Here is a 26,416-nt window from a genome sequence, read left to right as displayed (position 1 = left end):
AAAACGCACAAATATGTGGTGTATTGTCATTCACTTTTTACTTACGCTTGGGCACCCGAGCACACATTGGCCTGGCCATCTTCCCTATTATGTAAACAAACGAATAGGTCCAGACATTTAATTTCATACTTTTTAACATTCACAGGCTGATATACCAATGCAACACAAATAATACAAACAGTGTTCAAAATATATACAATGTCTATCTGTTCAGTCTGGTTATTCTGTTTTCATGTCGTAACGTTCCTGACATGTCTACCAGTAAAGTTTCCTCACCTGCATCATGTTGTCTGATTGATCCCTGCTGTATTTACCTCTTGCTCAACACCTTGGTTTATACAACTTGTTAATTCCAATTTGTTCTCTAGTGTTTAGATTTTTTTTTCCAGTTAATTTTTTTCTCATTTTGTGGTCATTCTGCATCAAGCACTGTGTGCCACAAAAATCACTCAGCCTCACTTCACCAGGTTATAATAATTTAAAAAACAAAAACAAAAAACCTAGAGGATTAGCCAACAATAATAAATAAACTAGTAAAATAATTAAAATCTGATATTACTGCAGTGCCTCACAGGTAGTATTGTAAGTATTAAAGATGTTCACTAATATTCCAAATATAACAAAACATTTCGAATAAGTTAAAACAGAAATATTTTGGCTTGTTTCTATTTATTGCTAGAAATCTATAGATGTGCAGATGTGTGTTACTCTGATATTCAACTTCTACTTACTACATGCCATGGCGAAGACACCTAGGATGTTAAAAAAAAAAAAAAAAAAAAAAGTCAAATATTTCATAAGAATTTGTTAAAAAGAACTTTGTTATTTTAGGGAAGCAGAAATATAACACAAACACTACAAACAGTATTTGTGATGTGATGCGATGCAATACAATACTGTGGCATTTCAGAACTTATTACTCTCACTTCCCAAATGTGTCTGCAAGTAAAGCTTAGTCTTATTGGTCGCTGCAGCATTTATAGCACTTGTTTATTATCCTTTAAGAGCCAGATTGAATGCTTTTAATTACCCATGGCTGCTTGAGCACACATTGGCATTGATTTACATACTACAGGGAGTGCAGAATTATTAGGCAAATGAGTATTTTGCCCACATCATCCTCTTCATGCATGTTGTCTTACTCCAAGCTGTATAGGCTCGAAAGCCTACTACCAATTAAGCATATTAGGTGATGTACATCTCTGTAATGAGAAGGGGTGTGGTCTAATGACATCAACACCCTATATCAGGTGTGCATAATTATTAGGCAACTTCCTTTCCTTTGGCAAAATGGGTCAAAAGAAGGACTTGACAGGCTCAGAAAAGTCAAAAATAGTGAGATATCTTGCAGAGGGATGCAGCAGTCTCAAAATTGCAAAGCTTCTGAAGCGTGATCATCGAACAAGCAAGCGTTTCATTCAAAATAGTCAACAGGGTCGCAAGAAGCGTGTGGAAAAACCAAGGCGCAAAATAACTGCCCATGAACTGAGAAAAGTCAAGCGTGCAGCTGCCAAGATGCCACTTGCCACCAGTTTGGCCATATTTCAAAGCTGCAACATCACTGGAGTGCCCAAAAGCACAAGGTGTGCAATACTCAGAGACATGGCCAAGCTAAGAAAGGCTGAAAGACGACCACCACTGAACAAGACACACAAGCTGAAACGTCAAGACTGGGCCAAGAAATATCTCAAGACTGGTTTTTCTAAGGTTTTATGGACTGATGAAATGAGAGTGAGTCTTGATGGGCCAGATGGATGGGCCCGTGGCTGGATTGGTAAAGGGCAGAGAGCTCCAGTCCGACTCAGACGCCAGCAAGGTGGAGGTGGAGTACTGGTTTGGGCTGGTATCATCAAAGATGAGCTTGTGCGGCCTTTTCGGGTTGAGGATGGAGTCAAGCTCAACTCCCAGTCCTACTGCCAGTTTCTGGAAGACACCTTCTTCAAGCAGTGGTACAGGAAGAAGTCTGCATCCTTCAAGAAAAACATGATTTTCATGCAGGACAATGCTCCATCACACGCGTCCAAGTACTCCACAGCGTGGCTGGCAAGAAAGGGTATAAAAGAAGAAAAACTAATGACATGGCCTCTTTGTTCACCTGATCTGAACCCCATTGAGAACCTGTGGTCCATCATCAAATGTGAGATTTACAAGGAGGGAAAACAGTACACCTCTCTGAACAGTGTCTGGGAGGCTGTGGTTGCTGCTGCACGCAATGTTGATGGTGAACAGATCAAAACACTGACAGAATCCATGGATGGCAGGCTTTTGAGTGTCCTTGCAAAGAAAGGTGGCTATATTGGTCGCTGATTTGTTTTTGTTTTGTTTTTGAATGTCAGAAATGTATATTTGTGAATGTGGAGATGTTATATTGGTTTCACTGGTAAAAATAAATAATTGAAATGGGTATATATTTGTTTTTTGTTAAGTTGTCTAATAATTATGCACAGTAATAGTCACCTGCACACACAGATATCCCCCTAAAATAGCTAAAACTAAAAACAAACTAAAAACTACTTCCAAAAACATTCAGCTTTGATATTAATGAGTTTTTTGGGTTCATTGAGAACATGGTTGTTGTTCAATAATAAAATTATTCCTCAAAAATACAACTTGCCTAATAATTCTGCACTCCCTGTAAACAAAATTTTAAAAACTGCTGCAAGATGCGCTGGGAAACAAAGTGCTGAACAGGAAGCTCGGGGGTCAAGTTGCTGATTAGGAGGCATCATGTGTGATCGAACGTTGTGTGGATCTGTGATGATGACTCCCCAGATGTTCTTGGAAATCTTCTGGGCCACAGCGGTGGCAGTCACTACTGTGATGACAGGGCCAGACAGCGGCTCTGAGCCTTCCGTGGTATACGCCAGGCTTTGGTGGACGTGGGCTGCACGCAGACTCTGCTCCACCAAACCCTTGTTTCCCGTTGCACATTGTTGGAGGCGGAGCGGGTGGAGGTTAGATGTGTGCATGGGGACATCCACAAATATCCCATAGTGCCGCTGCGTATTTAAGTTAAGGGAAACACACATAGAATAAAGGCTGCAGTTAGTTGGCACCTGTCGCATCCCTGACTTTGGGGATGAATTGGCTGAGATTTAATAAACTTTTGGGCCAGTATGTTGGGATGTGATCACGACCAGTTGTAGGTTGTAGTGTCTGCGTGGTGCTACGTGGTGACGCGGGGTTGTCCAACGCTGACTCCTGGGGAGAAGAAGTGGTGGGTCCTTTTCATGAGGCCCCGCCTGAGTGGATCATTCGCCCCACAGAAGATTTTCCACTGGAGCAGTCTCGTGACGACACCCTACGCTCAGCCTTTGACCAAGATAGTAATTGATGGTCACTTGGTGTGCCCTAAAGCCATGTGGCCCTACCCGTACTTTGTATCATTGAACGAGTAAGCCGTGACACTCGCACAGAGGAGGAACACACCCAGTTGTTGGTGCTTAAAAGCCACCGAGATGCTGAAAATAGGGTTAATAGAAAAGTCGCACGGCACATAATGTACGAAATGTCACGGTTTGAGGCCTACCCCATGGCCCAGGATAGACGAGCTTCTGGACGAGTTAGGCACTGCCAAAATTTTGCACAATGCTAGATTTAACCAAGGGCTACTGGCACATTCCCTTGTCTGCAAAAAAAGCCTTCTCCACTGTGTATGGTTTGTACCAATTCTTCACACTTTTGTTCGGCTTGCCCAAAGCCCCATGGACTGGGTGGGGCGGCCTCACCTAGATGATGTTATCATCCACAGTAACACCTGGGTGCACATGTGCAGCAGGTGGTTGCAGTCCTGAAGACTCTGCAGCAGGCAGGGCTCAGGGCAAACCCTAAGAAATGTGCATTTAGATGGAGGGAAGTACAGCATCTGGGTTAGCACTTGGGGTGTGGGCAGGTGCGTACAGATGGAGAAGACAACTGCCACTGTATCCTCCCCGCGCCCCAAGACCTAAAAGGAGGTGAGGCAGTTCCTGGGCCTGGTGGGGTACCATAACCAGTTCATGCCTAGTTTCAGTCCTTTGACAGATCTCACCTGAAAGGGTGCCGCAGATCTGATCCAGTGGGTGGAGCAATGCCAAGCAGTGTTTGTGCAGGTGAAAAAGGCTCTCTGTGGGGAGCTACTCCTCCACAAACTTTTCCCTCCCTTTCATCCTGCACACGGATGCCTCGAACAGAAGGCTGGGGGACGCTTTGTCCCAGCAGGTAAGAGGGGTTAACCGCCTTGTTCTTTTACATCAGCCAGAAGCAAAATACAGCATGGTGGAGAATGATTGTCTGGTGATCCGGTGAGCGGTCAATTCCCTTCGTTATTACCTCCTGGGACACTCGTTCGCACTCTGCTCAGACCACGTCCCGCTACAGTGCACCTGGGTCACTCGGTGGTACCTGACTTCACAGCCCTTTAGGTTCAAGGTGGTCCATAGGCCACAGATGGTCATGGACAATTTCCTCTCCCGTTTACACAGGGGGAGCCAGATGCGGCCTGGGCCTCAGTCAGACATTGGGATTGTGTGGCAGGGGTGTGGTCTATGGCTCCGCTGCAGTGGAAGGGTGGTGCAGCAGACTCCAGGGCCAGTCCCAGGGAGGCTGAGGTCCAGGTGGAGGGAATTAGGCTCACGAACACTCTAACGTTTTTAGTTATGCTGGGGACCAGCAGAGAGAGGGCCAGCTGCAAGCTTTTGGGAAACATAAGGTGCCGAACAGGAGGATTGGTGGTCAAGTTGCAGAAGAGGAAATATTGTGTGTGTGTATGTGTGTGTGTGTGTGTGACAATTTAACTGTGTTCGAACGCTGTGTGGGTCCGTGGTGTTAACATCCATCTTGGTATCTTGATTCCTTGCATCATTTTTTTGCTACTGAATCTTACTTTTTGCCATAACCAACTTTTCTTTATATTTGTACTGTCTGTGACTCTTATAGTCTGCTTTTCAATATATCATTGTACCCCTTACAATAAATACCCCTTAATTCAAGTCTATCTTCATCTTCAGTCTGTGCCTGACAGAGTTTTATTTTTTCTTTTGAAATAAACTCACGGGGTGTTGGAATATTTCTGCGCACAAGAGGTCCTTGAATCATTTCGCTGTTGTCTTTGTTGACAGCAATGAAGGCAGTGAAAGAACTGCTCACTCCTGATTGGACACTGAGTTGCACCACCTTCTCCTTCACTCCTCCATCTTGCTGTCCTCTGTTCTCTCTCTCATCCATCTCCAGGGAGCGAATCAGAGTCCGAGCACCCAACCTGTGGACTGTTAGCCTGCAGACAAGAAGGCACAAAACCACAATAATTTCCTTTCCATCCATTTCCTTTTCATCACTTTAAAACAACAAAAAGATTTACACACAAGCAGGCTAACAATTTTGATCCACTGCTTTCCCAAAATGAGAACGTTCTTTATTTAAATCAAATACATGTAACCTAGAACAAAAAGTGTTAAACTGAGTGTTAAACTAATTCAGAATAAGATTAATCAGAAAACTACACAACATTTTTATCTTGTTCGGCATCACCACAATTGACATAGTTCCTTGAATGTTCCTTCTTTATCTCATCCTCTACCAGTAGCTGATTTTACTTAGACTTATCTATGTTTTTGGTAATCAATACATCTCTTTTTGTAATTTTATCTCCTTTATAAAAGGACCTCTCCTGCCAAAAATAATGTGCAAGTGCATTTGCTAATAGACAGCTTGGTACTGGATAAAATAGTATATCACCACAAAAGAAAATTTAAACCACGCCCAGTCAGGATAGTCAAACAAATCTCTCAGTCTTCACTTCAGAACAACTTTGTACTCACGTTTACCTTTCAAACAAACAGTACTGTGATGTGACAAAACCAGCCAAAGCTAACAAAAGTATAATTTCTCCTAAAATTGCAGTTTCATGCTCCCAACTTTGCAGGAACAATTTGGGGATAACCCCTCGCTGTTCTAGAATGACTGTGCAACAGTGCACAAAGTGAGGTCCATAAAGACATGATGAGCGAGACTGGTGAGAATTGACCTGCACAGAGTCCTGAACTCAACGTGATCGATGTGTGACCTAACAAATGTCCTTTTGGAAGAATGAACAAAATTTACCAAATCTGTATACCCATATCTGTGTATTCAAAGGAGCTTGCAAAGAAAAGCGTCTGGACTTCTTTAAGTTGCTTGAAGCCGTTTCACCTCTCATCCGAGAAGCTTCTTCAGTTCTAAGGTCAAATGGTGGGGAGTCCCAGATTTAAACCTAGTGGGAGTGTCCCCCCACAGAGGGACAAGAGGACCCCCTGATGATCCTCTAATCGCCTGAGCCAAGGTGTGAAACTGGGTGTGGGTCCCAATCAGCCAGAGTTTCGGGTGAGCTCATTGTGAAACCTGGCCCCACCCTATTATGCAAATTCCTGAGGTCAGATGGCCCAGGATGTGAGTGGGCGTTAAGGCGTCTGGGGAGGGAACTCAAAACTGGATTATAGATGGCAGAGAGTTGGTGTCGTAGACCACCGCCTCTGTTCAAAGATGGTCGCTCACAGTGGACATAGATGGCTTCTTTCACTCCTCTTTCAAACCATCTGTCCTCTCTGTCCAAAATGTGAACATTGGCATCCTCGAAAGAGTGACCTTTATCCTTAAGATGCAGATGGACTGCTGAGTCTTGTCCTGTGGAGGTGGCTCTTCTGTGTTGTGCCATGCGCAACATAGACAAATCTCTATGAGACAAAACTCCAAAACGCAGACTTAAGAATGTGGTGTATGCTGTACAGTGCAGCGAGGAATGCCCAGACCTCTACATTGGAGAGACCAAACAGCCACTTCACAAGCGCAGAAGTGGCTGTTTGAGAAAAAGAAAAAAAAGAGGGTTGACAGAGCATTTTTCAAAGAAACATATCTTGAGTAATATTTCAATTTTGAAGTGAAATTTTCACAGCACTCATGTGTGCCCACACCATAACATTTTTATGAAAATCGTAGACGGATAGGCAGAAGTCCCGTGTTGATTTTACGGAGTTACCCATGTATACACTGAGCTGGTTGGTTTTACTGGCTGTGCGAAATTTGAAGTTACTTTGGAAACGTTTTTTTGTTTTGTTTTTTCGTACTTTGAGAAGTACAAAAAGAATAAATCAGTTTAAGAGATCCCTGAGCTGTGCTTCAGTTGAAACAAAAACTGGACCCATTTCCTAGACTTCAGTGTTGTGGTATTTGTTTTGGATATAGACATAATTAAAATAGTTTTAAACAGGAGTTACAGTAAAGAAAGGCTGCAGCTTAGCAAAAAACCCCAGGGTCACTTTGATAGGCAGTATAAATTATTATAATTTGCAATTAGGCAGTTAATTTAATTCAATTTGGATATAAGCTTAAAAATATTAGAGAAAAAAATAATGACCAGATGCTCCCCATGAGCAAGCACTTGGCAATAGGAGGAAGGAAAAGTTCTCTTTAAACAAGAATAAACCTTTGGCAGAACCAGGGTCATGGAGAGACAATCGTCTGTTGAGACTGTTTGGGGGTGAGAAGGAGGCAGACAGAGTCAGTGAGTGTGTGTGTGCACTTGAGAAAGTGTGAGAGAGAGTGAGAGTTGGTACTTTTAGTACTCTCGCTGCAGTGTTTTCGATTAACTGAAGTTTTTTTTGTGGAGCTTTTGCAGTGATGAATAATAATGAATTACAATAGTCCAACCTAAAGCAATAAATGCTCTAATTTTTTCATTAACAAATTTCTCAGCATCACTTTGAGACAGGATGTTTCTCGTTTTAGACATCTTGCACAAATAAATGAAAATAGTGCTAAATATTTGGTTAACATGTCAATTAAAAGATATATCAGATCAAAACTGGCTCCAGGATTCTTCACAGCCTTGCTGTAGTTCAAAGTAAAGCTATTAAATATCTGGTCAGACACAATGTTGTGAAGATTTTTAGGGTCAAAGACAAAGCTATTTCTTTCTTTGGCTCTCGGAGGAGGCGGACGCACTTTTTCTCCTCTCCCTTATCTTCCCTGCTAGTTCTTATGTCCTTGTCTAGTCTCGTGTCTTTTTTGTATTACTTTCCCTGGAACACTCTCTCACAGTCTGTATCTAAAACCTAAAAGAGAATTATGGATTTGATCAACTGGTCTCTGAATGCTATTGACACCCTTTAATGAGAAGTCTGGGCTCGGGAGAACCCAAGTGCCCTGGAGGGACTTCCCCTGCCGGATACACAATGGAAAGGTGGCAGAGGATTGTGTGCCTGGCGGGACTGTCGATCGAGGACGCTGAAGATATCTACCTATTCGGAACCATGATAACAGGGTTCTTGCTGATCGGAGCTGACTTGGCCCTGGCTTATCGGAGAATTAAGAGAGCAGAACCGGCTGTTCAAACCCCCACAAGGCTGCCCGCTGGGATTGGAACGACAGGTGCGACTTCTCAGAAAGGGCTCACTGAAGGTAGCATGGTTAAGAGCTTGGAGGCGCTTACGACTGCAGTGAATGCTCAGAATAACACCTCTGAGCGTATGTATGTTGGATTACATCAGGAAAGAATCAACTCAGAACAACATCTCTGGGCGGAAGCTGGATTACATCAGATTACAGAACCTGCTATGTGAGCACAAGAGAGACAAGACCACGGAATCGACGGCTAATAACATCATGGAGAAACTCGCAGCTACTAACGGGAGATTGAGAGACCAGTGTCAGAGTGTTAAAAACAGCTTGAAATTCTCATGAGTTGTTTGCAAAAGAAAAATCACCATCATAATGCGGCTACCCCTTCGGCGCCAGCGGTGGGCTCAAGGCTGGAGCCAAACAAAAACTCCCTGATAACGACTGTGTTGAGTCTGTTCCTTCCCATTCCCTACAAGGCCACCTGGGTTGGCTGGAAGACTGTTTACTTAGCCTGGCGGGGCGAAGGACACTGTCTCAGCTGAACTCTGGACATGCATACATATACTGATACTGATAAGCACTCACTATCACCCTCCCTATCCAACGCCACCTCCAACGCTTACCTCCCCCATGATGTGGACAGCTGGAGGCACAGTCGAAGATTGCAGCGGTCCCAGATCAGATGTACACACTGGAACACTTTCCCATGTTGCTTGTCTGTGTTTATTGTGTTATGGTGTGTTGATACCTGTGCATTCCTGTATTATCCTTTTGTGTTGCACATTTCAATGTTTTTTTCCTCGCTACCTGGCCTGACCTGTCTCCCCAATGTGATGTTTGTATTGTATGTACGGTTAGCAAGGTCTGTCATCTTGGTTGTGGGTTAAAGACCTGCAACTGACAAATAAAGGCTATCTCATAACATCAGTTTAGTCTGAATTTAGAAGCAGGAAATTAGAGTTCACCGAGGTCTTGATGTCTTAAAGACATGACTGTAGTTTGATCTATTGATTTGTGTCACTGGGCTTCATGGAGACAATGTTAAGAAAGCAAAATGAAATTTTAAGATTTTTAAAGAGAATCTGATAAACATGGATAACAGTGTGTCGAACTTACTGTAAAATGTAGGTGTTATTTTGCTATTTAAGTCCAAAAATGCTTTTAAAAGATAATGAAGCAGTATTGCCAGTGGCTATAATTTCAAGATCTATTATGGAATAAAGTTACCACTTACCTTTGTGCTATATTTTCTGTTTATATCACTCACATTGACAGAGGATGGTGACCAATAGTCCAGACAGATGTGCTGCGTCTTTCTGTACTTAACCCCAGTTATCAGGCTAAAGGAGTCGAAACAGCATCTTGCATAGATTCCTTTTTGCTTCTGACAGATTTGCCTCTAAAGGTCAGACAGACTATGTTTTCTTCTCTAAACAAACACTATGACTGTCACGCTTTACAAAAAGAGGCACTGAGGGCACAAATTAGTTGCTGTTGGAGAGGTACCTGTGTGGGTCAAGCTGTGTGCTCTTCATGTACTTTACAGTAAAAATGGCAGATTGTTGCACAGTAGTTTTTTCACTTGAGGTCAAGAAATGGCTTCTTGATTTCCCAGAAACTGCAGACTGAGATTCCTCTGTCATGTCTAAATGTTTGTGATCAGTAATCATATACTATTAGATATTATGAAACCCCTAATCCAAGAAAATAAGATTAGAAAAAGTGAAACATGTTTAAAACTAGACAAACACCATTAGGTCTGTGTATTATTAACTGTTTTCTAGTAAGTAGAGTTATGTTTCTGAAAATATTGTTTTAAATTCAACACTCGCATTTCAAAACAGAAGTGTGCCGTTTGTGTTAAACTGTTTTACCCAGTGTCCTCTGCAGGGCTGAGACTGAAGTGCAGCTGGTTCTCAGAGGGATGACCTGCCAGGCTGTACTTCACCGTCACACAGCCCTCTGCTGCCTCTGAGCTCTGACACAGAATCACAGGGTTAGAAGTCACGTTAATTACTGTCATCAAATACCTAAACAACAACATGAGAAGGTGCTGCTCTTACCTGTCCACTGAGCTGGGCATAAATCAGTGACCTCTGACCCTGGAAAAGTGCTGTGATTGGTGGAGAGAGGACAGTGACAGACACTTCCTTTGGTAAATCCCATGTGACTGAGATGTCGACCACAGCCGGCTGCAGAGCAAATCGCAGCGACTGCATCACCTGAAAAATAAAGAAAAACTCTCCAAATTTGCTGCTTCAATGTTTAACTTGACATGCTTGACTGCTCTTGCTCTTGACGAAGGCGGTCGCACTTTTCTCCTTTACTCCTCTCCCTTAGCTTCCCTGCTTAGCCTCTTATGTCCTTGTCTAGTCTCGTGTTTTTTGTGTTACTTTTCCCTGGAACATTCTCTCACAGTCTGTTCTCTAAAACCTAAAAGAGGAATTATGAATTGGATCAACTGGTCCCGAAATGCAATTGACACCCCTTTCTCAATGAGAAGTCTGGGCTTGGGTGAGCCTGAGTGCTGAAGATATCTACCTATTCGGAACCATGGTAACAGGGTTCTGGCTGATCGGAGCTGGCTTGGCCCTGGCTTATCGAAGAATTAAGAAAGCAGAACCGGCTGTTCAAACCCCCGCAAGGCTGCCTGCTGGGAGAGGCGTGAGTTTCTCAAAATGGGCTCATTGAGTCAGCACGGATAAGATCTTGGAGAGGCTACGGCTGCTGTGAATACTCAGAATAAGATCTCTGACTGCAGACTGGATACATCTCGGAAGGGCTAGCTCGGAATAACATCTCTGGGCGGAAATTGGATGACATCTCGGGGAGGCACACTGCCGTGAGTTCTCAGAAATCGGCTCCTTGAGCACAAGAAATGACAACATCACAGAACGCAAGTATGGCGAAGCTCGCGGCTCTCCAACAAGAGATTGAGAGACCAGTGTTGGACTGTAGAACTGCTTTGAAATTCATATGAGCTGTTGGCACTAAAGTAAAAAGCACCATCACTTCATGCGGATAGCCCCTTTGGCGCTAGCTGCGGTCTCAAGGCTGGAGCTGAACAACAACACCCTGATAACAACTGTGTTTAGTCTGTTCCTTCCCATTCCATGCAAGGCCACCTGGGTTGGCTGGAAGCTGTTTACTTAGCCTAGCAGGGCGAAGGACACTGTCTCAGCTGAACTATGGACACGCACACACATACATATACACTGATATGCACAAACTCATCCCCCCTCCCTTTCCAAACGCCTTCGACGCTTATTCCCTTCTGATGCTGCACCCTTTACCCACCCCTGTTGCTTGTCATGTGTTTCTTTGGTGTATTAAGAGTTTTTTCATGTGCTATGTGCAGTGGTGTTTTTTTCTGTTCTCAAACTGATCTCCTTGTTGGAGCTCAGTCTGGGGGAGTTATTTTTCTCCTTATCTTTCCTCATGTGGTGCATTTTCCATTGTTATACCTCTCTGACCTGTCTTCCCCATGTGATGGTTTGTGTAATGTATGTATGGTCGGAGGGTAAGATGGCGCCGCCATTGCATGCAATAGGTCGGCAGCCTTATGAAATTTCCCCTTGTGGGACTAAAGGTATATCAAATCAATTCAATTACTTTTATTCTATATGTATAGAACTTCAGTTTTTGATTAACAACCACATATTAAATATTAGTATGCATGTCTGAACATACACATAAATAGACACATAATCAACCTTACAGTCAAACATTTATTCCAACATACAAACTATGGCCCAAAATAGAGAGGAAAAGATTAAGGGAAAGTTAACCAATAAAAATGTGCTTTCATCAGTCGTTTAAAACAATTACAAAAATTCCAGATAAGCTGAAGAGTATTCCAGGGTTTGGGCACCACGACCTCAAAAGCATGATCACCTCAAAGTCAGAGGGGAAAAAAAACCAAAAAAAAAAACCAAAACCTATATGGCCCAGAAATGATCTGCTGTGTATCACATCTTTGGAAAGCTGAGTTCAGTTTCTGAACCTGATTACTTCCACACCTGTTCTTAATGACGAAATCACTTAAATAGGAGCTGCATGACAAAGTGGAGTAGGCCAAAAGATCTTCAAAAGCCAGACATCAAGCTGTGATCCAAGGAAATTCAGGGACATATGAGAAACAAAGTAATTAGATCTGTCAGTGTTGAAAGCCATTTGTAAAGCTGTGGGACTCCAGCGAACCACAGTAAAAGCCATTATCCACAAATGGCAATAACACGGGACACTGGTGAACATTGATAGCAACAAATATTTCTGGCACAACTTCACCAACTTCCAAAGTGCATGGAGAAGACAAAGATCTGATGACACCGAGACTCCAGCGACGCTTAAGATTCTAGGGAACAACTTTATTAAGTGAACAACGCGTTTTGTCTTGTGGCCTTCATCAGGGTTGTTGCAAAATGTCCAACAGTTAATGTTTAAAGAAAAAAAAAAAAGGAAACAGAAAAAGAGAATTTCCAAGTGGACCAATTACAACTCAAGAAATAAACCAGCTGACCAATTGACATTAACGAGGTGGTATTGGTTCATTGGTTAAGCTACAGCCAAAATAGATTCTAGACTAAACCACTACAAGGGAAGGGGGGGGGGGGGATCCCAACATTTCCTAACATAATACATAATCAATATTGCACAGAAAAATGCAAATAACTTAATATAAAAAAATACAAATTAAAAGCTAATATGAGTACAGGAACATTAAAAGAGTGCAAAGATGCAAAAATCTAGTTAAAAACATAGAAACATAGTTGCTGCTAAGGGTGGCCCAACCAGTTATCACAATCATTTTTATCACACAGGGCGATGTAGGTTTGGACTTTTTCCCCCTTTAATATAAAACTGGTTAATTTAGAAACTTCATTTTGTGTTTACTTGTGTTATCTTTGTCTAATATTCAATTTTTTTTGATGATCTGACATATTTAAGTGTGACAAATAGACAAATATAAAATAAGGGGGAAAACACATTTTCACACCACTACATTGATTAATATGAATTTGTTGAATAAATATGCAGAAAACCATTTGCCAGCAGTACCAGTGATGCCATCTAGTTTTGTATTCTGGTGATAAGAGTAGCATGATCAGTGGTATCAAAGACTGCAGATAAGTCAAGCACAACTAACATGAAATATTTTCTCTTATCCGAGTGCATAACAATACCATTAGTAGGGATGGGTATCGTTTAGGTTTTATCCGATACCGGTGCCAAATCGGTACTTTTGAAACGGTGCCGGTGCTTAAACGGTGCTCGAATCGGTGCTTAAAGAATGGAGAACACAAACTTTGTCCAAAAACCTCTCACGTTCAGCTGGTTTTTTTTGTAAAAAGATAACAATGTTAGCCTTTTCTGCAGCTATGTGGCATATATGGTATCACTCTTGGCTGGAAGCAGTGCTTAAACAATGGAAAAAACACAAACTTTGTCCTCTCATGTTTAACTGTTTCCCACTTTTTCTTTGGTCATTTTAGCCTTTTTGGCCAGGGTGAAGGGAGTATCTGCCATCAAACAAGAAGACAGCTGCATGTAGCTATGATGATGTTTGCTAGTTCACCTTACATGCATTAATGTAATAACGTGGTTAGCCTACTCAACGTAAATTACACACGAACAACATGAAGCTACTCATGCAGAGAAGAACGGGTGCTGCTGCATCATCATCTGTCATCATTTCTGCTACACTGGCAGGGCTAGGGGCCAGGACTCTATTCTTCGGGTTTTTGGGGGATGTTGCATAACAGCCAACCCACCCGCAGTAGATGCGCTCGGTTTGAGGTCTCGCAGCAAGCTATCAAATACAGCGCATTTCTGGGCTTTTAAAAAAACCGCTATGCATCGCCAGGTGTTTCATCGGATTTGAGGTGTTACCTCCTTTGACAGTATCACAGTATCAGCTTAAAGCACTTGTTGCAGGCTGCTGAGTTTGCATATTTTGCTGTGAAGTACAGCCAGACTTTTGACCGCTTCGCCTTGGACATTTTAATCTGTAGCTCTGCTCTAAAAGAACGCACGTACCTGGACCCGCCTACTATTCTCGGAAACGTAAAATGATTGGCTAGAAGTGTATCACAGCTCAGAAAAAAAAGCACCGAAATAAAGCACCGAAATGTGCGCTGCTTTTCGGTCTGGTTACTACCGTTTATGTCAGAACCGGTGCCATCATGGCACCGGACACCGGTACCCATCCCTAACCATTAGCATTTTTTTTAAATAAAGTTGTTTCAGTGCTGTGGTTTTGTCAATAACCAGATTGAGAAGCAACAACTTTCTTGAAGACTTTGGAAATTGGCCCATAATGACCTAAAACAGTGGAATCTAAGGAGGGATGTTTTCCCTAGAGGAAAGACGCTGGGTAAGATAAATGGAATGATTTATAATAGAGAAAAGCCAAGGACAGATGACAAGTAGAACCTGCTAATGAATTTAGGACAGACAATGTCCACTGGGCAGGAAAACGTGTGCAATAATGGGACGTATGGGACAAAAGTGGGTGAAATAATGTCAAGGAGATATGTTGAGAAAATTAGTTTAAACTCTAAGAAGAGAACTGATCAAGAGATTTGAGTCAGTTGAAGACACACAGACTTGATGCAGTCACTGGAATACATGGCAGGGAAAGCAGATTGAGGGAGATTAAGGAATCTGCTGATGGTGTCAAACAAAAATATTGGATTAAGTTTATTACCATTAGTCAAACCAGCAAAATAAGATGTAATATCTTTTATAAGTTGGTGAAGTATGTTTAGTAAGTCCTTCATATAGTGTTATTATCCTACTTCATAATTGTGTTAAATGTCTTACTTTTGGTTGCATCCTGTCAGTCCCTGTGATGAACTGAGCGTGACCTCCTCCTTCTTTGGCCATCCCATTGATGAGAGCAGAGCTGGCCCCTTCCCCAATCCCAAAAGAGAAACACCTGCAATACAACAGTTTTCTCTGAGTACACAGTGGACATGTTGGACATTCTGGGAATTGTGTAGATATGGTTGTGTTTTTGTGGTTTCACCTGTGAGAACCTGAGTTCTTCTTCACCAGATCTATCACTTCTTTGGTGTTCCTCACCTCTCCATCAGTAAAGACAAACAACTAGAGAGGAGAGTTGGCACAAAAGGACATAACATCAGACCCACAAACACACAACTTGTTCTGAGAGCCGAGTTAGGTTTCAGATATGGTAATTGGACTGAATCTTATTAGAGTTTTTTTTTTGTTGCCCGTCCCGTTTGATTCTTTAGCCATCAGAATTGTTGTCTGAAGGCCAACAAAGATGCCCAACGGATTTATCCAAGTGGATCATCACGGCTTTGCCGTATTGGTCCATTTGATCAACCTTTGTTGTTATTATTTATTTTATTTTCAGTTGTTACAGATGGGACAGACATGGCTGGGGTATAGGAAAGGGAGAAAGAAAGAGGAAGGAAAAGAAAAACAGAGGGGAAGAGGGACAGTGAGAAAGGGCACGTAAAAAAGAAAAAAAAATCTCCTGGATCACCTGTTGAGAGAAAATAAAAAAAAATAAAAAAATAAAAAAAGAGAGAGAGCGCAACATAATAAACACAACACCATCGCTTTAGTCTAGCTAAGTGTAAATAACAGTAAATACTAAATATTGAATGTTGTTGTGCAACACGCAGGACCGACAGTGCACAATGTGCTTTGAGGTAGCAGCCAAGAAAGGTGTAGCTTGTGTCTGTGAACAGTTGAACACCCCTGTGCACACCTGTGTGAATGGGCGCGCTTGTGTTCAAAAGGTTTCGCCATGTAACGATCTGCTAGAGGGTGTAGGGAGCCATAGCCCCGTCCCCCAGGGCATGAAGCAGGCATGGAGAAGAGTGCTTTTTTTTTTTTTTAAGTGATTTTTCTACTCTGCTTGAGAACTTAACTCTTCATACAACATGTCTCTTTCACATATTCACAAAAATGGGTGAATACAAACACTTTGTTCTATGTCAAAGCACCTTTCTCTAGCTAACGTTTCTAAAGTCTCCAGTAAATGAATGTAAGCCAGTGTCTGTGTTACCTGTCTAAGCTGACTGGGAATGCAGGGCTGGTTGTAAGTACGTTTGAAGGGCTCCAGGATCTTTTTCTATATCCAAGCACTTTCTATCAAGCATTTACTCGCACACATACTCACTCTGCATCATGTGCATTGGGGCTCAAGAACACACTGGTGTGCAGCCAGTGATCGAACCACCAACATTATTATGAGCAGATCATCCCCAACATGAGCCATAACCAGGAAGGTGTCAGACTGTGTGTGTTACCTGTCTTGGCTGATTGGGAATGCAGGGCTGGCTGTAAATATGTTTGAGGGGCTGCAGGATCTCAGTTCCTCCAAGATTAGCCTCCATCTGCTCAACTTTCTTCAGAGCCTCCTCCATGGTCTGCTGGCTGTACTCCACACTCTTACTGCCATCACATAAACACATGACCGAAACATCCATTCAGATATTAAAGAGGCCCTTTCTTGGGGTGACCGATATGAGGGGAGACTCACGGGAAGATGTGTTCATATCCAGACCCAAAACTGTAAATGTTGAAATAGCAGCCCATTGGTAAGCTCTTCAACAGGAGCAGCAGAGTATCCTTAAGAGAACAGGATTGTGAGGGATGGAAAATATGGTGAGCCCACTATGTGAGAGGAACACTATGACAGATTTTCTGACTGTAATAACTTAATACAGATACCCTGGCACTGCTGATGCGAGTTTCCTGCTGCTTGCTGTTTGTGATAGGACAGCCCATACTTCCAGATCGATCCATTAAGAACACAAACTCTCCACATGAAGCCATTGAAGACATCACAGACTGGGGGAACTCAGGGTACAGACTCACCATCACCACTGAATCACCCATCAGAGAGCCTGAAAAATAAACAAATTTTAAAAATTACCTAAATTTGCTTTTCATTGTTTGTTCAAAAACCAACTACTCCTATCATTTCCACTCACCCGGCTCAGCAGAGGCCTGTCCTGCCTCCACCACAGCGGTGGGCTGGTGAGCATCTTTGTAATAAATCAGCAGTTCAACATCTCTGTCAAACTTGTGTCCTGCAGCCAGCTTGACCTGCACACCACAAACACATTCATATTTAATTCTCAGTAATAAGTACAGAGCAGACACAGCAGCACTCTACCTACCGTGGCCTGGGTTTGATCAGTGTTGAGGTACTGGAGAGGGTCCAGGGAACAGTTGGACTCTACTTTAGAGATTGGATGAGGAGAGGACACTCGGGCAGAGAAAGACAGACTGTAGGGCACCAGAGAGGCTGGAACAGAAGTCACCTGGACTCCTGCACCTTCACTACCTGTACTTGACATTAGAGATAGTTGCAAATCACTGTGGTACATTTTTACTGGGACTCATGCTTGTTACAAGCATGATTGTTTTGTGATAAATATTTAACTAAATTAATAAGTGTTGGATGATTTTCCTACCCTGAGGCTGGTATCGAGGGTTGAGCACAGCAGGCAGACAGAACCTCAGACCATCATCAGCCTGCACAGCCAGCTCAGTCACGTACTCCAACCTGATGGAGGCGCTCTCTCCTGGAGGCAGACTGCCCACACTCAGAGAGAATATATCTGGACTCTGATCGCTCTCCTCCAATAGGAAGGCCTGCTGACCGGAGCTCAGAGCATCATCATACTCCTCACGAGCCTGAAGGACAGGTGACACATGTCAGTGACATTCACTGTGTTTATTGTTATTTTGAATCTTACTTATAATCAGGTTATATTTACTGTCCAGCTCACCTTCTGTTTCTCCTTCACCTCAGCTACAATCTGTGTCTGTCCGATCTTAGCACTGAAATGACAGACAGCAGCGTCTCCAGGCAGAGGGAAGACAAAAACAGCCTCTAATGGTTTGTCCTCCTTATTCTCGTAGTTCAGAGTGGAGACCACTGTAGCCACATGGTCCCTCACCTCCAGCTCCACCTCAATGCTCTTCAGAGGAACTAAAAGAAACAGAACAATCATAAATACATAAACCATACACGTTTTAAAAATGGTTGTTTCTTGTGTTACATTTCAGCCACACAAAAGTTAGCCATTAAACCAAGCTGGTACTTAAACATGACTGTCCAACAGTGTTGCAAAGTTTGTTTGTTTATTTATATTATTATTCATTTATTTATTTTTGTTTGTTTCTTGTATCCATCATTTTTCTTCTGTGCTTTTGTATCACAAGGATATACTCTGCATTAATCGTAGCCATATGCAGCAGTACACTACTGTCCAAGATGCATATGATCAACTTCACAGAGTAAGCTTGATGCCATCCAGAACTTTTCACCAGTGGGTGTGGGAGAAGCACAACATTTTCTTATGTATACTTTGGTCAGCAGAAGGTGAAAATGGCCATGAACCTCAATGCAATTTTCATGTTGATAACCTAAAGAGCAAATGACCATCCAGCTATTGAAATGGGTTTGTTGAGTATTGTCTCAGTCATGGGGAAATAATCATTTATTATTATGAGCCACTACAAATAAAAAAAGTCATTACATTTGAATTTTAGATGAATGAAAAGAGGCTGGAGAGTAAACAGAAGCCCCTTTACTTTCTGTCAGTACCTGGTTCCTTCTGGAGAGTTAGCAGACCACAGCGGTTCATCATTGTACCTGTGAAACAGAAACATCTGAGGACTTAGTGTTGAAATAACATTCATAGGTGCTCTACATTTCAGACATTCTTTAGCTATCTATCTATATAAAAAAAATAAATATTTCCAAATTAATCTTATCAGATAATGTTGTGGTTATGACTATCACAAATTTTGATGATCGGACTTCCAGTATTATAATTGTTTTAATACTTATTGGTTGAGGGTTAAAATGTTCACTTAATGTTCCACTGGTGACTATAATAAACAACGACAGCAGGACCTCCTCTCAAAAATCCAAGTTTGAACCAACCATTACTTTCACTCTTGTTATCTTCTTCCTGTGATCGACCTCACCGAGTTTAAAAACAGCATGAATATCTCAGATTTAATGGTTAATTGTAGCCACACAGACTTTGCTTATGGAATCACATCATATACATATAAATCATTGTGAAAGCATCTATATTACTACCCTAAGGTTGTCATGTAAGCATACAGAAATCTGATGTTGCACATAATGTACAAAATATCATTCATTTTGCAAAGTTATAAAACATGTTAATTAATTGTAAAACAAAAATGTTTATTTTTCTGTTGCTTGCACTTTTATTCAATGTAGTTTACTCAAAAGCTTATTTACTATCATCTGAACACAAAGTGTTAGGGTCCCTGGGTCGTTGACCCAGTGTTTTGTGTTTTTGGTTCTTTGATTTTGTTATTTCATTATATTCTAGCTTTGCTTTATGGGTTTTAGGATCATTCTTAGTTTAGGTTCTCTGGGTGGGGTTTGGTTAGAGTTTTAGTGTTCTGGTTTTCTGTCTGTGTTCCATAGTTGCCGTCTCCCCTGTCTGCTGTATCCCCACATCCAGTCAGTGTCTGTGTCTGCCCTGGTCCCACGTCTCTGTTCCCTTTGTTATAGTGCCTGCCTGTGAGTCTGTGTTATGTTTCCTGTTTTACTTTGAAAGTCCATATCTGATGTTAATGTGTCTGGTTTTGCTTCCCCTTGTCTCGTTAGGCCTGATTTGCCCCAGCTGTGTTTCCCTCCTGTTACCCATTCCCTGATTGCTCCCTCTGTGTATTTAAGCCCCGTGTTTCTTTGTGTCTGTGTTGTGATCTACTCTCATTTATGCTGTGTGTTCTGTCTGCCTGGTCATGTAAGTTTATTTGGCTTTTGGTTACGTTTTTGCCACTTTTTGCCATCCAGCGATAAAAGCTAGTGATGGTGAGATGAAGCCTCATGATGAACTGAAGCTTCCCATCCAACTGGTCGACTCATGGTTCGAAGCATTGTGATGATTCATTTGCTCTACTGCGCCATCAAGTGGACAATTCAAGTGAAACGGGCTCAATGATTATAATGATGTGATGTGTAAACCGCTAAACCGAATAAATAAATTGTTTTTCATGGTTATTTATCCCGAATATTGTCTCAGTATGTCTGATACAAAAGAGAAAGTGGAAACTATCAGTACACAGTTTTTGGGATGATTGTGTAACTGCGTAATCATTCTTATGTACATCTCAATAATGACACAAACTAGTGTGTGGCACTTCAAGTTGAATGAATAAAGGAATTACTATTGTTCATGACACCAATAACTGAACTCTAAATATTAGTTATATTTAATATTATACTAATTTTATATTATATTAATTTAATTAATATTTGTGTATAATAAATTGGCAGCTTAACACAGGAATGTACATGGAAACAAAAAGGGAGGGAGTTGTGATGTGAATGTGCTTGTATAACAGTGCTCATGACACTAGGGAAAAGTTTTCATTTGTTTTTATTCAAAAATAGCAGCTTTCCCACAGTGCTGGGCTTAAGACGGTTCCTCTTTTTTGAGAGGATTTCTCCTGCTTTTGAAAATATCCTCTCACAGGGCACAGATGAAGCAGGGGTTGCAAGAAAAACTACAGCAAGTTTATACAAGTTTGGATAAAGAAATTTGTGTCCAGTACTCCAGTAGCTATGTAACACGTACGTAATCCAATTCCACAACACGATGTGATGAGGGAATCAGCTGTGTTTTGCTGCCCATTTTATTTCGAATCTGGCGCGAACCGGTGAACCAGTTCCTGAATCAGTCACGTGGTACGGACTGCCCGCGAGGCCTCGAACGTCACTGCATACGTAATCAACGCAAGCCTCGATACGCGCTTCAGAAAAACGCCCCCGCGATTACCCGATTCGAAGCTTCGACACACAGGACACATCACTAATAAAAGCTGAGTTTTGAGCTACTTTCCGTCTCCGAGTGTCTGCACTTTGGGTCCTTCTACTTCCACTCCTGCCTGCACACAGCCTTAACCTGACACAAAGTGAGTTTTCCAGAATATCAAGTACATGTTATTTATGTTGCATTTATGACAAAATCTACCATTTGTTATTTTGATGCCACTATAAAAGAACTAAAGTATACACACAACCATCCAACCCAGAAATGCAATCTGTCCAGCATCTGTGGGGTTAGCCCTAAGACGACGTCCTGGTAAGACATGCAGGAAATACCTCCTCTATGCATCCTGGAACAATGTACCATATTTTCTTCACCAGTTTTTCACACTGATATTGTGTGAGCATCAGTGCTTTGTTCTCGGTTCTAAAAGTCCAGGAAACTGCCCTGTTTGGCCTGTATGAATATTCATCCACATAGCCTCAACCAGTATTTTCTGAATGCCTCAAATTGTGGGAAAGTTCAGTTTATAAACAACACCAGATCATTTCAAGAATGATCAGAAATTCACCAGGAGCAGAGCAGACTAGCTGCTCGAAAACCAGCAGAGTCACATGACAACATAATAAGACTTTGGAAGTACAGGTTTCACACGTTTCTGCCTGAAAACACTGGATTTAATAGTTAGACTAATACATTTTTACATGACAAACACGATGCCTTCTTTTTCTCAGTCAATGTCGGCCCTGCGTTGTTTTGGTTTAGTCAACAAAATTTCTGAGAAGTTAGAGGGCAAGTAAAATTCAACACAATCACGCAATTATTCCATCATATTCCAAAATTCATTAAAAGCCATCCTTCACAGTTGACATGATACTTTCAACATATTTCTACTCTGGTTCACTTACTCTAGAAGTAGGATCTTAAACTGCTTAAACACCCAAGAAATTAAAGGACAACTACTCAACTGAAAAAACATTTCAAAGCAATGTGTCAACATCATGTTAAAAATGTATTTAAAATTATACATGACAGTTAAATGAAATTGGATTTTTCTTCTTGAACACTCACGTGTGCAGGTTTTTTTTCCCCCTCATTCCACTGCATAATTCTGGAGAAATTTAACGGACATTTCTGGTCTAATTCAACATATCCAATCAAATATAACATCACATAAAAAATTAATTAAAATCATCCTTGACATGAAATTCTCAGTTGATTACTCCTCTGGGTTACTCTGCTACATGTGTGCCAATTTTTGAATATGACACAGTCCTGATCAAAAGGTTAAGACCAATTGAAAAATGGCGGATAAATAACTAAAATATTTTTGATGGTGCAGGCACAGTTTAAAGTGGAGCTGGAGTCTGTTTACGCACCGAATGAGCAAAGAGGCAGAGCCATTAGTTGGGGGAGAAAGAGACTGACAAATGAAATATGACGGATGAAACGAAAAGAAAAATGCAATTCCTACTAGAAAACAGTGAGCAGCTCATTTTGATAGACACGTATTTTCTTTTTCTTTACGATATTTATTATTTCTCATTAATACGACAAAGTATTTCTTATCAGATTACTCAATGGAATAATCGATAGATTAATAATCTATAGTTACAGCCCTGGTTGAATTTGAGTAACTGTCTTTTAACTTCTCGGGAATTTTGCAGTTGATTGAGATGAAACAGTGTTGTTGCGGTCACATTGAAGATTCCATTGAATTGTGAAGTAAGAAGCACATTACCAGCGAAAGTGAAAAGAAAAATAAATGAAAACTTCACTGGGGAAAACAATGGTCCTGGAGCTTTATTTCTCTTAACTTCCTCTGTGCGTTTGTGTGGGTGTCTCGATTAGCGAACAAGAAGATATCCAACGCTTCACGGTAGGATAAGAGGCGGCTGGTTTCACCCCGACGCACAAATGATGGTTCACTTGACCGCGGTTGTTCTGTGCGCGCTCATAAAAAAGGGGGTGGCTGGCGCTTTACTGCTCACGTGACACTTCTAATGGATTCCGCTCAATACATTAAGAGATTTAATCAGGTGAAGATGATTAAAAATCTATAGCGAACAGAATTTGATAGTGACACGAATACTTGGAAATAAAGAAATACTTCTTTGTGCAGAAAATTTCTTCTCATTTTACACACAATGTTGAAATTAAAATATTGAGTTTTTTTTTATTTTATTTTAATGCTGAGTGCGCTCTCAGTACTGCTGTTTATTTAACGCCACATCTGCATATTAGAACTCTGAAACATTAAACATTTTAACATTACTAACCTGTAGACGCTTCGATTTGTTAAGAAATCAAATCAATACATTTTAAATAGATCAATGAAATACTCAATTCAATCAATAAAATTGACCAAATTGATAATTCCATCCATCCGCTTCCGCTTATCCTTTTCAGGGTCGCGGGGGGGCGCTGGAGCCTATCCCAGCTGTCATAGGGCGAGAAGCAGGGTACACCCTGGACAGGTCGCCAGTCTGTCGCAGGGCCAACACACAGGAACAGACAACCAGTCACATTCACTCGCACATTCACACCTAGTGGCAATTTGGATTATGCAATTAACCTATCCCCACAAGCTGCATGTAAAGACATGCAGCTTGTGGGGATAGGACGGTGGGGGGAAGCCGGAGTTCCCGGAGAGAACCCACGCAAACACGGGGAGAACATGCAAACTCCACACAGAAAGACCCCGGCCTGATGGTGGTGTAGCCAAGTACAGGATAGGGTAGGGGAAATTAAAGTAAGATGGAGAGAATGGGCCAATAGCTAGATTCGCAGGAGGGATAAAGGGAGTTGCGTGGAGAAGAATGACTGGAGCCACAGGTAAAGTTGCTATGAATTGTATTAAACTATTTAGCAACAATTTAACAGCATTTTATGAACAGGAATGAAAACATAAAATAAAATACAGTGACAGCAATAATAATAACAGTCAGAATCCTATCTGAGCTCAGATATGTCAGTCTTGCCGGCTTAATAGTCAGTGTTCAGTCAAGTCAAATCCAACAGGTCAAAAGTTTGTGATTGGTGCGATTTCGTCCTACCGCACTGTTGCAATTGTTCGTGAGAGAAGAGCAACCTGCCCTTCTGGGCCAACTCAGAATGGCTGTGGTTCGGTTCGGTTCAAAGGGAAAGGCTCGCCATCTTCCTCGTCAGGAAGAGATCCAGGTCTCACGATCCCATAAAAAAACCTAGCCAGCACACTTCTAATGTTCAACTCTCAGAGAGGATCTTGTTCAACTCTCAGAGAGGATCTTGTCCACTTCATCCGCTCCCGCGCAGATCGCGATGGTTTCAAGGTCCGAAATGTTCACAATAAATCAGGTCCGTTTCTCCAAGGTCCATGCAGATCTCCGGTATGGATATTTGCTCAATTTATCAAGTTAATAGTTATTTTCCAGCGAAAAGCTTGGCGGTGAAAATCAGTGATGGTCTCGTGTACCTCCGTCTCTCTCTGTGTCTGAGCACGTGACGGTACAGAGCAGGGGAAGGCGGGGCTTGTTCCTTCCTAACCAGTAGGGGTGTTAAATATACTCTTTGGGTTTTATTCTTATATTTATAGTATTTATCTTTTATTATTGATTTATTTTTGATCAACTCAGTGATTAACAGAGTAATGATAAATCCCAATTAACAATAACATGTTGTAGTGCATTACTGAGTCGTGTAAACTCACTGGGTTACAGTGGAATTGAACTCAGGACCTTCTTGCTGTGCGGCAACAGTGCTAACCACCTTGCTTGATAATTGTGTTGATTAAATTAGTATTCTTGAGGGCGTTCTGTGTTAGCATTTAAAACTGCAACTCTGAACATAACCTGCTCCTTACCAACACAATAGAGTGCGTTATAAAGAGTGCATGCTTTAGGGGGTGGTTCTCTTTTGTTTCTATAGTCCTGTATGAGCTCTGCATTTTAAAGAAGAAAACACTGCATTAGTAATTTATCTGAATTCATTCAGCGATAATCCGCACACAAATAACAATGAATACCCCTTGTAGTTGTCAGCACAGGGTGTGCCTGTGACTCATCATGCAGGGCAGTTCGCAGGCTAAACTTACTTTGGTCAGCAATTAGAACCCGTTTAAGTTACTTAAAAATAAAAATATCATTTATCCTTTAAATTATCTAAACATAATTTTAATGACTCGACACACGTATCGCAAAAATTGAATCTTGGCATCTACAAAGATTCGCATTAGATGCCACTAGAAACATCTGGATCACGTTACCACGCAGTGAAATGTTGGAAAACGCCATCAGAAAACACCAAAACCAGTTAAGCAGGAACACCGGGGACTTCTACGCTCTGATAACTTCCAGTCGGAGGCGTTTTCTGTGCAGACAATTAATGGCATCTCTTTGTTATTGTGACAGAGTGACTGTGCACCTACCTGCTAGTACGTGACACTTTCAGAATCTAAGGCAATAGTTCTTTTTCACTACACACAAAATTATGCAGTTTTGTGCCACTGAATAGTTTTGAAACTGTTTTGTCTGGGATCCGAAAACATTTGTTAAAAGGCAGTAATGAAAACTGAAAAAGCAACCAATGACGTGACAATGAACTGAGCGACAAACTCATAAAAAATGGAATTAGGTAAAATCAACACGTGAGATATGAAAATATGGCCGCCAGTGAAGAATGATGCGCAATAGAAGCTTACCTCTATTGATAGACGGGTGTATCCTGATAGGTTTACTGCACTCCTCTGTTCTTGTAGCAATGTTTACGCCACAAACAGCAGACTTTATAGAAAAAAGTCACTGCTACCGGGTACGTCCCATTTCCTTGTTTTTTCCACCAACCGATATGCACTGGGTGGGCGGAGCGTCAAATTGCAAAACATTTTTCCTTTGGATTGTTTTTTTTAGAATTCCTTCTGTGGTTTACATTTTTACTTTGCAATAGCTCTGAAGTCCTGAAAGGTCTCACGCTCACACTCTTACACTAAAAATAATTGTACTTCACGTGAAAGTCTTTGCTTATAATATATGGCATTATTGCATCCTCTTGTGAACAAGAGAAACATTTAGGAAACAGAATAGCGTTTTGTGAATATGTAAACTTTAACTGTTGACCCATTTCAGTTTGAAATGTAGAAAAAGTGCAATCACTGCTTATTCATTAATTAATCAGTGTCTTTATTAGAGAAAGTTTACACCTCAGTTATACCAAAGCAAAAAAGCAGTAAAAGATACTTTATTAAGTTGCATGTAGTTTAAAGAGTAAATCAGACATTC

General features: G+C 41.5%; 1 protein-coding gene across 2 annotated transcripts in view; it reads right to left on the bottom strand.

Annotated features, from left to right (window-relative positions):
- LOC146618734 (von Willebrand factor A domain-containing protein 5A-like) overlaps positions 1–25,930 on the bottom strand; it is a 32,453-nt gene extending 6,523 nt beyond the window's left edge. Inside the window, exons 1-16 of one of the 2 annotated variants that reach the window (XM_085371237.1) lie at positions 25,840–25,930; positions 18,950–18,997; positions 18,129–18,331; positions 17,811–18,033; positions 17,514–17,680; positions 17,325–17,439; positions 17,062–17,237; positions 16,871–16,959; positions 16,638–16,782; positions 15,380–15,459; positions 15,175–15,289; positions 10,416–10,574; positions 10,227–10,330; positions 5,034–5,254; positions 732–752; positions 46–84 (exon numbers count right to left, since the gene is read on the bottom strand). In XM_085371237.1, coding sequence (XP_085227363.1) covers positions 46–84; positions 732–752; positions 5,034–5,254; positions 10,227–10,330; positions 10,416–10,574; positions 15,175–15,289; positions 15,380–15,459; positions 16,638–16,782; positions 16,871–16,959; positions 17,062–17,237; positions 17,325–17,439; positions 17,514–17,680; positions 17,811–18,033; positions 18,129–18,331; positions 18,950–18,992 — 1,900 coding nt within the window. In that variant the 5' untranslated portion in view covers positions 18,993–18,997; positions 25,840–25,930. The remainder of the gene's footprint in view (positions 1–45; positions 85–731; positions 753–5,033; positions 5,255–10,226; positions 10,331–10,415; positions 10,575–15,174; positions 15,290–15,379; positions 15,460–16,637; positions 16,783–16,870; positions 16,960–17,061; positions 17,238–17,324; positions 17,440–17,513; positions 17,681–17,810; positions 18,034–18,128; positions 18,332–18,949; positions 18,998–25,839) is intronic. The other variant, XM_085371239.1, reaches the window with a different exon arrangement.
- Positions 25,931–26,416: the final 486 nt, after the last annotated feature.

This window comes from Diplotaxodon limnothrissa, linkage group LG14 (genome assembly GCF_057381915.1).
Source record: "Diplotaxodon limnothrissa isolate DT_005_m linkage group LG14, D_limnothrissa_male_GT1.1, whole genome shotgun sequence".
Taxonomy (NCBI): domain Eukaryota; kingdom Metazoa; phylum Chordata; class Actinopteri; order Cichliformes; family Cichlidae; genus Diplotaxodon; species Diplotaxodon limnothrissa.
The sequence above is the reverse complement of the archived record's forward strand: the minus strand, read 5'-3'. Positions and strand labels throughout refer to the sequence as shown.